The following is a 14,275-nucleotide window of genomic DNA, read 5'->3' on the forward strand; positions in this document are numbered from 1 at the left end:
GGGGGGGTTTAGGGGGGGTGGGTGAGGGGAGGCTGAACTGAACAACAAAATGGGCAAAAGCGGAGGAGAAGTTGGACTAAAGAGGAAGACACAACAAGAGTTTAGAATTTTTAGGGTTTTAACAATTTTTTATTTTGAACTTTTATAGTGCATATAGTATTAGATCTGTTTTCCTCACTTTACTAGGTTTTTTTAATTTATTTTTAACCCTTTTTTCTTATAATTTATTTGAGTAAATCCATTTTTCTTATAATTTATTTGAATAAATCTATTATCGTTCGGATGACTCAGTTGATTTGATCACGATCAATCTCTTCGATATCTTTTAAATTGAATTCCTCTCATAAAATTTACACGGTAAAAGTTATAGTGGGGTTCCAAAATAAATATGTTTAATTATTATTTTATTCTCTTAAAATGATGAGTTTAAATATCTAAATTATTTTATGTTAGCACTATAATTTTACTTACATTTTATTTGGATCATTGTTATCCATTATTTCAAAATGTATTGTATTGTATTATATTGTAGTTTATTATATTATATTGTATTGTATTGTATGGTGGATACAACGTTTGGCTAAACTGTATTGTTAGTTATTGTTTAGTAACATTTTAATTGTTTGTTTTGATTGTATCGTATTGTATTATAATTTATAAATTTACTAAAATATCCTTAATCATTCTAGGGAAGGAGGTTTGACTAGATTTAAATAATTAAGATAAAGGGTAAAATAGTATTTTGAAATATTACATAAAGATATAATTGGAAAAAGAAATTAAGTAACAATGCGAACACACCAAATCGGTTGTTCCATAAAATAGAGGTTTTCGTTATTACGTGACAACGAAATTTGACAATACAGTACAATACATTTTAAGTAACAAACATAGTAGGTATAGTAACGATAAAATACAATACAATGGGTAACAATGATCCAAACATAGTGTTAGTCTTGCTTTTAAGTTGATTAGTCCGTTTGGCCATTAGATATGGTATCATCATATGGTATCATGGGATGAAATTAAAATTTTATTTGGACATGCGATATGGAATTTTGGTGTTATATATTTGCTCATAAACATAAAAATCTCATAAGTTCTAAAATTATTAAAATAACCCTCATTATTTATTTAATATTATCAAATAAATAAAAAATCATAAAATCGTAAATAAATTATTACAAAGTTTTTTTGTTCTTTATTTGAGTAATTGTTTCATCAATAATTTCGAGTAAAAATGAAACACCTTTCACATGCTCTTCACGATTTTATTACTCAATAATCGTGAAGTGTGAGTTAAAGTGACTATATGTTGGTGAGAATAATAAATTTTAAAAGGTAATGATTTGATTATAATTTTTATTTACATTTGAAATAAATGGTTTGTAGATATAAATATGAGTTTGTTTTTTAACAAAATATAAACTCGTGGATTAGTTTTTGTATCAAAATCAAATCATGATATGGTATCACCATGTGATTTCATATCATGGTTTTTGAAGAATATGATATCACATCTCATGATATTGAATCATGAGATGAAATCAGCGTGTAATCGCATGTCTAAACGCTGATTTCATCTCATGATATCATATCAATGCACAAAATTTTCTGCTCTCTACATTATTTCTTCATTGTTTGTGCTTTTTGTAAATAATTTCACTGATTCATTTAATGAGCATAATATAATGTAATTATTAGCACCATGAGGCCTTGTTTTGTATCGCGTTGGTTAGCTCAAATTCTATAAAGTTTTAATATTTTTTTTAATTAGAAAACGTTATACGAGATTATGAGATTAACTAATAGTACTAAAAGTATATACAAAGTATTGAGGTCATTAAAATATTTTGACAAAAATGTCGCAAGAGTTGGAAGTGTCTGAGCTAAGTGGCCAAAAGTGTAGGTTAAAAAATTTGAGTTGAGATTGAAGAAGCGAGAGAGCGATAAAATTGTGACATCAACGTTTAGCATGATTGAAATATGACGATCTATATCATAGGTAAAAAGATATTAAAATTTAAAAATTATACAAACATAGGACAATTAGGATCATGATTAAACTTACATGTAACATAAAAAAATATCATTACAATCAAGATCTACATATCATCGATCAACGCTAATTATGTCATTAAAGATTAACCCTAGTTATATATAGCTTTAATATTCCATAAATAAAGAGAAGATATAAAATTTGAATTAATGAAGTCTAGAGAAAGAAAGAGATAATCATCATTTCATTAATATTTGTTAAGTGAGTTTTTTTTGGGTCGTTTATGATGAGTTCCATGTTGAAGAAGAAGGAAGCTGACGATCGGAATATGTCAAAGAAACAGGTCCAACGCAGCTGACTAACGTGTCTGCAACAAGTGTTGATGAAGAAGGAAGCTGATGATTGCAAAATGTCTAAGAAACAGGTGCAACAAAGCTGACCGACGAGTTTACACTGTAGAATTAGTTCGTTGCACCGACGAATTTACACGGTAGGATTAGAGTCGCACTACGATGAGGCTAGTTATATTTATTAGGATTATATTTTGTCTAGAATTATAATATGATTATGATTATAGTACAACTAGGATTAGATTATTATTATTATTATTATTATTATTATTATTATTATTATTATTATTATTATAATAGTAGTAATTGGTGTTGTAATAGAACTCTAAGTATAGTTAACTTAAGACTCTACAATTCTCTCCTATATAACGAGCTTGTAACTCAACATTATTTCATAAATACATCAATACAATCCTTGATTTCTCTAATCCTAGATGTGAGATTTCTACATAGATTTCTACATTCCAACCTATTAATATTAACTCCCTCTTTCATGCAATATTCAACAATAAAAAGGAAAATTTTCAAGGAATTTTATCATATATATATATGAATGGAAACATGATTTCACCTAGTGTAACAACTCAAGTTACCAACACAAGAATAATGTGAATTATAATCAATAAGAACACAAAATAATATTGGGAAATGGAAACAACAAGCTATTAGTAACAACTAATCGTCCTTAAAACGAAAGAGAGAAAGTTAATCAAAGGGGGAGAAGATTAGAAAATACAGATATAGATAGAAGGGGGGATGAGAAGCTCGATTAATAATGAAAATGAAAGAACCAAACTTCTTACTTAACAATTTACACAACTCTTAATCACATATCATTATCCTTTTTGATGAAACTATTCTCATGCCACTATTTAACTTGAATCCTAATTAATGTGCCTCTGTTACTCATTATCGACCCAATAACTATTTATATAACCTTAATATCTACACTTAACTGGACTTGATATATAACACCAAGCTACATCACCATTAAATTGGGATGATGAAAATATTGAATTATAATTAAAGGTATCGAATGCATGTTTTGGAATATTAATGATGTCAAAAGACTATTGAATCTCATGAATTAAATAGTTGAAAGTAAGATAGCACTTTGTAACACAAATTAAACTTAAATGGTGGCTAAAGGTATTTAAATTGTTCTCATTGTTGAAGAAGAATAAAATTGACGATTGAAACATGTCAAAGGAACATGTCCAACTCAGTTGACTGATTTGTCTACCACAAGTGTTGATGAAGAAGGAAGTTGAGGTTTGGAATATGTCGAATGAACAGATCCAACGAAGCTGACTGACAATTATTATATTTGTTATGGAGCGCAATTATGCAAACTTTGTTATATTATACAAATATTAATTTTGTGTTTGCTATATGTGAAAGTTGCCCTTATTATATTTTATATTAGTAATAGGTATTGTGTTAGGACTCTAAGTATAATTAACTTAGAACTCTACAATTCTATTCTATATAAGGATCTTGTAACTCAATATTATTTTCATCAATATATCAATATTGATCAATATCATCAATGCTATCTATTGATCAATATATCAATACGATTCTTGATTTCTCTAATCTTAGATGTGAGATTTCTACATGAATTTCTACACTCATTAAGCATTAATTTGGACAACTTTTTATTTGAATCGACGTAATTGTATAGATTATAATTTGTAGTCGTTTTTTTTGCTCTCATTTTATTGAGATTCTAGAGTGAATGTAGGTATATTATAATTTACCATCTTAATATTATTTATGAAGAATTCCGACCCAATGTGAATTTTAACTTGTGAAAATTAGTGGATCACAACTACGCCATTTATGCATTTTTATTGTTAATTAAATGCAAGTTATATCTAATTTAGACATTTAGGATTGTTTAGTATGCTAAACAAATATAGATATAATGGAGGGATAAAAATAATATTATTTATCCACTGTTTAGTTACTAATTATAAAATTAGTATACTAAAATTAATAATTAGTAATTAATAGATGAATAAATTATAAAAGGTGAAATAATAGTTCCAAAATTGATATATTAATTGAATCATAAGATAACATTCCCTTCATTTGTCCTCATGAATATTTAGATTTCTTTGTAAATTGATGTATTATTTTCATTTTTTATATTAGAATTTGTTATATTTGAATCGATAATTTTTTGATAATAGCCTTTTTATTTCTTCGATTTTGCATATGTTTTGTTCTCTTTACGCTTTATTTATGAAATTTTATTAGATTTGTTATTATCTTTATTATTAACCATTTTATAATTCAATTTAATATTTATATATATTGAACATTAAATCGTAATTTATTTTATTATTTGATTTAATTTCAATTAAATAATCCATCTAATTCACTTTTAACACTTTATCATAATCATGTTCAATTTTAACTCATTTTATTAATGGTAGTAGTAATTTATTTTATTTTTTAAAAAAATGTTTGGTAAAAAGTAAGTATTTCATTTTTTCACCTGTCAGCACTAGCAAAGTCGTAACCCGCACTTTAGACCTCACAAATCACTAGTCCAAGGTCAAGACTCCGATTTCTCCGGCGAGATCGTCGTTCCGTCAATATCTCCGGCGCCTAAAGATCCCAATTTGTCGGCGTTCCGGATCCCGACGGCGGGAGTATTTCAGTAGTTCTCGCCATTTTTCTCGCTAATGCATGTCGCTGTATATAGAAAAGGATGGGTTTATTTAGGAAACTATCTGGATTTCTAGGGCTTTCAAGAGAAGAAGGTCACGAAGTGAGAGGGGTAGAAGATAACACCAATGGTAATATAGCACCGTCGTCAGTGGATGTAGCTGCAGCAGCTGCCACAGCTCAAGCTCAAAATGTTCCACGCAGAGGTTTCAGTGTCCCGATTCAAGTCCCCGTTGAGAGGGCACAACTCGGACCTATCCTTGTTCGTTGTAGTTCACGGGATGGTGGTGTTCAGGTAAATAATCGGAGATAATATAATTTGACTTCGATTCTGTTAATTGTTTGCAAAATTTGTTTGATTGTATTTTTAGATATTAATTTGTATGTTCTGAGTAAACAAATCCATTTTATCCGAATTTGAGAATGTTGTTTAGTTGCGGTAAATTGATTAATGTTATCTTTAATTATAATATCTGAAAAAGATAAGATCACCATTAGTTTTCTGATTCTTGGATGCACCTATGTAGTTTGTTATGTTTGTGACTGATTGAAAACTAGCTAGCAGAACTTGAACTTGAATAAGCGATGTATTTAAATAGGTATAGGTTTGTGCGGTTTCCTGTTAAACTCCGATTAGATCAAACTCGTTCATGTAGATAAGAGATGCCATTTGGCGGTAGGTGCAAGGTGGTCGAAGTAAAACGGAGGTGCAAATATTGGTGCCAGACTTCTAGGAAAGAGATAAGAGTAACATGTTAGAGTGGAAGTGGTTTCTGTAAACTTGATGATTGGCGGCATTCTCAAATACTATGTTAACTAGCTACTGTTGATGTTTGCTAGAGGTGTGATGGAGGGTCCAGTTGTATAGTCTCTTTCGGTAGCGGGAATGTGGGAGTTGGTGATTTGCTCAGAGAAGAGGGGAAGGGTTCTTGAAGAAATACAGTTTCCTTATTTGTCAGTTAATGTAGGATGAAAGTAAGTTTTATCGATAATGACCAAAGATGGGTCCACCTCTTGAAAGTGTATCCATGCATATCCAATTCAGTATCCATCCCCCGCCAAAGTTTGCCCAAGCTAGATAGAGGAGCTTGAAGTTCACCTTGCTTGATCAATGTCATTTAATCTCCCATATATGCTTCCCATCCGAAGTGTTGAAATAACATGGAAGTGGTTTCACTTGGCAGAAAGTTATGAGTGTAATGCAGTACTGTACATGTAGGATAGTGATATCTTTCCAGGGAAACTACATTCTTTTGCCTCTAGATGATACTTGTAAAATAATTGCATCTAAATGTAGCTCCATGAAAGGGGAAAAGAAGACAGCCAATGTTGTTGCATCAATGTATAGAGCACTGCAATATGAGAATGCACCTTTCATTTCCTATTCCCAAGTGTTCTAGTTATTCCCAATAAAAGGAATAGATCTTAAAAGTTGCATGTTTGTATAAAGAAAAACTTGTCTCATACAAGTAAAAGGGCTCAAAGCATGAGTTGAAAATTTATTGAGTGTGTACTGGGAACATACGTAATGTATCCTCTAATGCGCAAGAAAATTCATTGAGTGTGAACTGGGACATACTTAATGTATCCTCAATTGCTCACATACAATTAACTAAATAAACTTGTTATTCACAATTCTCTTTTCAGGTCAGTTCATGAAATTCCTTTGAGGACCTTTTTAGGCCAGTTAATGGAATTATTTCATGGAGACTTTCAAGTATAAATCAATATAACTATAAGTAAACAAGTTATTTGCCTATACACCTAAGCTTTCTCAATTTTGTTTTTGACATTTGTTTGTTGATTATCTGGAAAGAGGCTGCTTCAACCTTGGTGTTTGAATGATATAAGGGGTGTCAATGAAAGAAAAATTGCATCAACTATTTATCTATCTGCTAATGCAAGTTTTACTTGGTGGTTGGTTTATAGTTTAAGGACATGCAATGTATTCCCGTGTGAGACTTAGATACAAAGGATTACTAGGGAATTGGGATATGGTTTTCTAGTCTAGACTCGAGGGCTTTTGAGCTGGGGTAATTAGTAGATAAAAGTTCCTCTGGAGAAAGTGTAGTGGAGTTTCACTTCTACTTGGCATACAGCTATCAGTTATTCTGTCTGAAAGAAAGCAAGCTGTCCTGATTAGGGCTGGGATTTAAGAGCATTGTCTCTACACTTTACAGCCTGTAATGAAACTTTCATTTGTTTTTGTGAGGATTCTTGAGAATAACTGAAAAGAGGAGCGTCTGACAAGCAAAAAGGTAAGATTTTCTTGATGCCATTTTAACTTATTATTAAGACTTATTACCACTATATTTATCAACTTCCTCATTGAATAACTTATGTTGATATTTCAATAATCTATACTAGGCGATAGAATAAAATCTTTAGAAGATGCACTCATTCAGAAGCTCCTGAAATTTCGAGGATAATAGGTCCCACATTCCTTCTTTGAGATTGTAAATACATGTTTCTAGGTTCCCATCACACTTTATTAACTCGTGCACATAATCACTTAAAAGGCCCCTCTATTTTCTTAAATCTATGCAATTTAGTCTCTCTAGGTAAGTGAAGTGTGAAGCACAGTATAAAAGGCATCACTAAAGGGGAAAATTTCTTCTCTCCAGAGCCATTTCGGGCACTGGCTATAACTGAACAGAAGTATGAATGTATGATAAGTATGTAGGATCACTGTTTCCATTTACCATTTGTGAGATCACATATTTTCTATGTCGCTGTTTCACAGTGTGGTTGAAGGCTTGTCATTAAATCTCTGTTCCTATGTATACCAACTTATCACTGTCTAGAATGTAAGAAAAGAAATGTGCAGCGGTCTGGCGAAAGACATTGATTTCTAGTTCAGGAATGATGTTTATATTATATTGGTGAGGCTTCATCTTATTGTTAGTTTCACTTGAGGTGTAGAAGCATAAGCTTATGAAAGCTTCATTTATCTTGTATCTGGGTTCTTCTTTGATGAAGATTTCTGGTTTATTTTCTTGTTTTATTTTCTTGTTTCTGGTAGAATACCTCATCGTTAGCTCATTCCTTGTTGGTCTTGGACTTTTGGATGGTAGAGCTCTGCTTTTTATTGGGTTTTCAGTACTGCATTTAGTTCGTGCACCATTGGTTACTTGGGTAATACATTGTTAATTTCTCGAGAAAAAACTATCAAGCTTTTCTATTAATTTGCAAATAAGGATGTATAATGATTCTTCAGCGGTGGAGATAAATAACAGCTTCTTAACGTTGCAGTTTCCATGACCAAAATTTGTTTGTTTTTATAATCTTCCCATTAATTTCCCGTTATTGGGTTTTCCTCCGTGTGATTTTTTTTTTCTGAGATGTTATCAATGTCTTCCCTCTTTGTGGTGTTATTTAGTTCCAATGCACATACCTAATCATGATGTTTATTACAGGGATTGAGATGGTACGCCAAGCGACTTAGGATTGATGAAGATGGAGATGTTGCAGACGAGTTTCTCGAGGAAGTCCTTGAGGACACACGTTCAAGAACAGAAGAACACCACAGGCAATATCCCAAGTTTGAACTGAAGTACACCACAAAACCTGCTAAGGTAACAAGCCAGGCACTCTCAACTGCTGGCAAAATACAACATAGAGTGGAACATCAAGGCAAATTGGAATGGATTTGATGATCGTACTTGAGGTTGAGATTTGACTAAATTATTGCTAGCAGATGCATTATTTTTGCTTCATTCTCTCAGAAGGACCAACGTTTGGTGTGTGAATCACTATTTGGGCATTCAATGTTCTTTTATCTCTGCTTTGTTGGAACTAACTTGATGCTAGAAAGCAAGGTTTCATTCATAAAAGAAAACATAGTTGTACCCAGAAAAATTTTCAATGTATACATGAATATTGAACTGTTAGTTACTAGGAACATCTTATTCATGGTATGCTACTTAAAACCAGTGAAGCACACCTCACATTCGACTAATAAAATTCGTAGCAATAGTTGGATGGGCACTGTAGGGATGATGATGAGCATGCTTTCTTTGCAACTTCTCCGACCGTGGTCTGCCTTTGTAAGATTAGTGAGTAAGTTGTCAAGTGTCGTATGGAGCACTCTGCTTTTTTGTTTTTCTTCTATATCCTTGCTCCCGCTTTCTCTGTCTGCACTAGTTCAAAGTGTATTAAGTACAAACATTGGAAATATATAATAGACAACATTATGGCAAAAAATGTATATTAAAACAAACTAAAAAACTTCATCTTTTGAGATTCAACATCGACTTCATAGAAATTCATATATGATATCCAATTAATACATATAGATATTTCTTAGAGAAATACAAATATTATTTTATATTATTTTTAAGATTTAATAAAAATTACCGAGTTCTTTGTTGTTTGATATAAGTATGATCTTTATATTGTTGTATATATATGTGGGCAAAATTTACCCACAGCGGGATAAAAAATGTTATAAATTTCATATTCGATCAGTAATTGATTAACTATTTTTTTTTCATTTAGAAAATATATTGACACATTTATGTAATACATGACAAAAAAGAGGGGACATACTCAGATATAAAAAATGTTATAAATTTCATATTCGATCAATAATTGTTAAACTATTTTTTTATATATTAACGCGTTTATATAATACATGACAAAAAAAAGGGGACATACTCAGATATAAGTATCTCAATTGAACTTTTAAAAAATAACCGAAACAAAATACAAATAATCAAACATGTTTGTCATAATAAGAAATAGAAAAAGCATTCGATTGAGCTTCTAATCTAAATTCAATACAACATAAAATCATGTGTTCTCTACTATGGTACGATATTAAGAATTTTAAAAAGCCGATCATACATGCATATAAATATATTTATTCGTTCATTTTTATTGGTCTACTATATTAATTAACTTAATATAAGAGATCAATAACCATTTTATATATATTTTTTTTCTTAAATATCATTATTTATTTTTTAATGAATTAGATGACTTATGATAATGAACTGTGATATAGTAGTGATATTGTTATTTTGTCTGTTACTTTCATTTAAATATATATGATATATATCATTTAATTCATACAAAAAATAAGAAAAAAGAACTCTTATTTATTAGGCTTACTTCTATTGATTTACCAACACTAAATGTGATGAGAATTTGCAATATAGTGAATGCAATGTTTTTAACCAAATATATACATTATTAGTGGTACTTCATCAATTTAAAGGAACCTAAATAGCTGAGTCGGAGTTAAAAGGAAAAAAAAAATTGAGCAAAAAAATCTAAAAGGGAAATAAATTTGATAAGTTCAAGAAATGAGATAAATGATAATATGTCTACATTTTTTTTCAGGTGATTAAATATATTTTTTTTCTAAAGTGACTAAACTTTTTTTTATTTTATGGCAAGGAGTAATTAACCGCAGGCTGCGGCTTATAAGTAGCATGTCGCTTTGCGTGTTGTAAGGTATATTAAACACTACGCCTTCCTCCACAAAATTTCAGTAAAACATAAACTTCATTTTCTATTGTGGTAGCTAGCCATGGATAACGGGAACAAGCAACTACACGTCCTCTTCCTTCCTTACTTCGCCACTGGTCATATCATTCCATTAGTTAACGCCGCCAGGCTATTCGCCTCTCATGGCGGCGGCGTTAAAGTCACCATCCTCACTACCCACCACAATGCCACCCTCTTCCGATCTTCTATTAACAACGACGACGTAATCTCTATAGAGACACTTATATTTCCCATCCACTGAAGTTGGGTTGCCTGAAGGGATCGAGAACTTCAGTTCCGCCTCGTCGCCTGAAATCGGGGAAAAAATATTTTACGGCATTCATCTTCTGCAGAAACCAATGGAAGATAAAATTCGTGAAATTCATCCTGATTGTATCTTCTCTGATATGTATTTCCCATGGACCGTCGATATCGCACTGGAACTCAAAATCCCCAGGCTATTGTTCAATCAATCCAGCTACATATACAATTCCATTCTCTACAATCTTAGGGTTTACAAACCTCATGAAAAATTCATCAATGAAATGGAATCCAAAAGTAGTAATTTCTCGATTCCGGGTTTACCTGATAAGATTGAGTTCAAGCTATCACAACTTACAGACGATGTGTTAAGGCCTGCGGATGAGAAGAATGCTTATGATGAATTGCTTGATCGAATCAGAGAGAATCGAAGCTATGGTATCATTCACGAAACTTTTTACGAGCTAGAACCTGCTTACGCTGAGTACTATCAGAAGATGAAGAAAACCAAATGTTGGCAAATTGGTCCCATTTCCTATTTTTCTTGTCGAAAAAGAAAAGAGCTTATTAGTTCGACTGATGAAAGTAACTCATCTGTTGTAGCGTGGTTGAATAAACAAAAGCACAAATCGGTTCTCTACGTCTCTTTCGGGAGCATAGTTAGATTCCAAGAGGAGCAACTCGCAAAAGTTGCTAGTTATGGCATAATTGTATTATTACTTTCGTTAATGTTTGGTTTATTGTACATTTACTACTAATAAGAATATGTATTGCATGACCTAAAAATCAATAAAATCAAGTTTGAACTTTGAATTAAAATCATCCGTATTCTTTAGTCTGAAATATTAAAGCAGCTACTGTACTTTCACATTTCTGAAATATTATCTGACACCAAATTAAGGATCATGTTTATGTATTATGCCTATATAATATAAACAATCAACTTACAAGAAAAAAAAAATTAAAAGGAATATTAAATTTAATGATTTATTTAATAAAATGTAAACTAATAGAGTTACAAATTTTCATTTTAATTAGATTGTCTTCTTTTATATTATTTATTTTTAAAGATATGAAAAATATAAAAAGCAATTATCAGACTATTTTTACACTGATAAAAGTAAAATAAAATAATAAACAAATCATATTAATAAACAATTAAGAATGATTAAGGAGTGTCTCATTGAATAACCAAACCTCTATCATACTACAACATTATATAAATATATTGTAACTGGTATCATTGAACACTAAAACAAACCTCAATGATACCATACAAGAGGTCTCACAGTATGAAGCAATTCTCATGAATGATATCATTTATATTGTGATGAAATTATAAAGCTTTCATCAAAGAATTGATGTAAACATCAATGGTATCACGTCAATATATAGATATTTTGTCATAGTATCATAAATATCTCATAGGGGGACTGATTGAAACCTTTGCTACTACATCAACATACTCATATACTCTGGTGGTATCATATATGAATTGAAAAGTGTTACAATTATATGAAATATTCTTATGATTCCATGTTTGTATATGATATATTGTGATGGTATCATTGAGAAATTATGAGTTTCTTCCTTAAAGGACTACTCATTAGTCAATGATTGATATGAAATAATTCTAAATGATATGATGTCAATATATGATATATTATGATAATATCATTGAGAAATTATGATCCGCCCTTGACGGTATGGTTACTAGTCCTTGATACCATGCTGTTATAGATGGTATCATTGAAGGATTGAAACATACATCAATAATACCATAACAATGCATTAAATAATGTGATAATATCATTATGGACACAAGGAAACCCCAAAAATATCATGTCAGTATATAAATATATTACGATGGTGTCATGGAGGTCTCACTAAAGTATTGAAGCATACATCAATGATACTATGAAAGTATATAAATATATTATGGTGATATCATAACGGAGTGAAGCAAATCTCAATGATACTATTAATAAATAGATATGCTGCAATGGTATCAGGAGTCCTCAATTGAAGTATATATCAATATAATACCATAAAAGTGCATAGATATACTGTAATAGCATCATTACAAACTAAAGCGAATTGAATTTTTTTTTCAGTTTTTTCAAAAAATCAAATGGGAAATAATTAAAAAAATAATTAACAAAAAATATATTTTAAATTGCGGTGAAAAAATAAAGATTATTATCATTTGAGAAAAAAATGTAAAAGGAAGAAAAATGACAAAGAAGTAAAACGAGAAAAGAAAAAGATAGCATAAAAATGAAGTAAAATAAAATTAAAAAAAAAGAAGGAACCAATAAAGGAAAAAAAATAGGAAAGCAAGAAAAAAAGAAAGATAAAATAAATGAATAAAAGAATAAATGAGAAAAAAGAAAAAAAATTAAAGAAGAAAAGGAGTATATAGAATAAAATTAAGTATTAATTAAATTATGGTATGAAAAGACGATAAAAATAAAATAATTTTAAAAAAAATAAATGGAGAAGAAGAAAAAAGAAACGAGAAAAAAAAGAAGTAGAAAAAATGAAAAAAGAAATAATTCAGAAAGAAAAAAGAAGAAGAAAATAAAGAAAGTATATGAAATAAATATTGAGTGTAAATCTGGTTTTAAAAAAAGAATAAAATATATATATTTTTAAAAAAATAAATGAACAATGAAGCATAAAAAGAAAAATGAAAAAGTTAAGAAACAAACAACAAAAGAATTAAAAAGGAGTTAAATAACTAAAGCAATAAGGAAATGAGTATTTGTTGTATTTAGTTAGAGGCACAAATGCAAGAGGACATATATTTGTAATTAATTTGCTTTTATGAGCATATATTTAGTTTTTTGTATATAAATAATAGTGATTTTAATTTATTTTATGGGTAGAAATATAAAGTGCATAAAATTTGTTAAAAAACAAGCTTTTATTAATTGAAGAAAAACTTTCTTTTATGAAACTTTAAAGTCAATTTTTTTACGGAGTTGAGTTATACTAGAGTTGAGTTATACTTTATAATTTCGGCTATTGTATTTTGAATGAGACAAATCTAAAAGAATTATTGCTAATCAGTAAAAAACACTTAGTTTTTTATTAGTTAAAGAGATTCTTTTTAAAATAAAAAGAAATAACAAAAAGGTTTATTAAAAATAATATATATATATTTATTAGGAAATAATATGTTTGACCTAATTAAGAGTAAGGATAATTATAAGGACATTTTATGATCAAATTATCATAAAGTAAACTATTAGTAAATAATATTTTAATTCAAATTTACATAGTTAAAGGATATTATGACTTTTAGATTTTTTTCGTAAAAAATAATAGAAATATTATTAGTAATTTATCGATTTGATACATGATTTAAAATCTATGCATGAAATCAGTTAAATAAAAGTCCACAAGACACTAATGTCAAGTTAAAAGTGTCTAATTAATCATCAGATAATTTAAATATTAACTCTAAGTATCTAACTATATATTATATAGATACAAA

At 29.7% G+C, this 14,275-nt stretch overlaps 1 protein-coding gene and 1 pseudogene across 1 annotated transcript; both read left to right on the forward strand.

The window, feature by feature from the left end:
- The first annotated feature begins 4,864 nt into the window (after positions 1-4,864).
- On the forward strand, positions 4,865-8,954 carry LOC107026915. The gene is made up of 2 exons (XM_015228033.2): positions 4,865-5,320; positions 8,442-8,954. Exons 1-2 carry the CDS (start codon positions 5,069-5,071, stop codon positions 8,676-8,678), a joined length of 489 nt encoding a protein of 162 aa, XP_015083519.1. The 5' UTR covers positions 4,865-5,068; the 3' UTR covers positions 8,679-8,954.
- Positions 8,955-10,473: 1,519 nt separating this feature from the next.
- Positions 10,474-11,589, forward strand: LOC107027849 (annotated as a pseudogene).
- Positions 11,590-14,275: the final 2,686 nt, after the last annotated feature.

This window comes from Solanum pennellii, chromosome 8 (genome assembly GCF_001406875.1).
Source record: "Solanum pennellii chromosome 8, SPENNV200".
Taxonomy (NCBI): Eukaryota; Viridiplantae; Streptophyta; class Magnoliopsida; order Solanales; family Solanaceae; genus Solanum; species Solanum pennellii.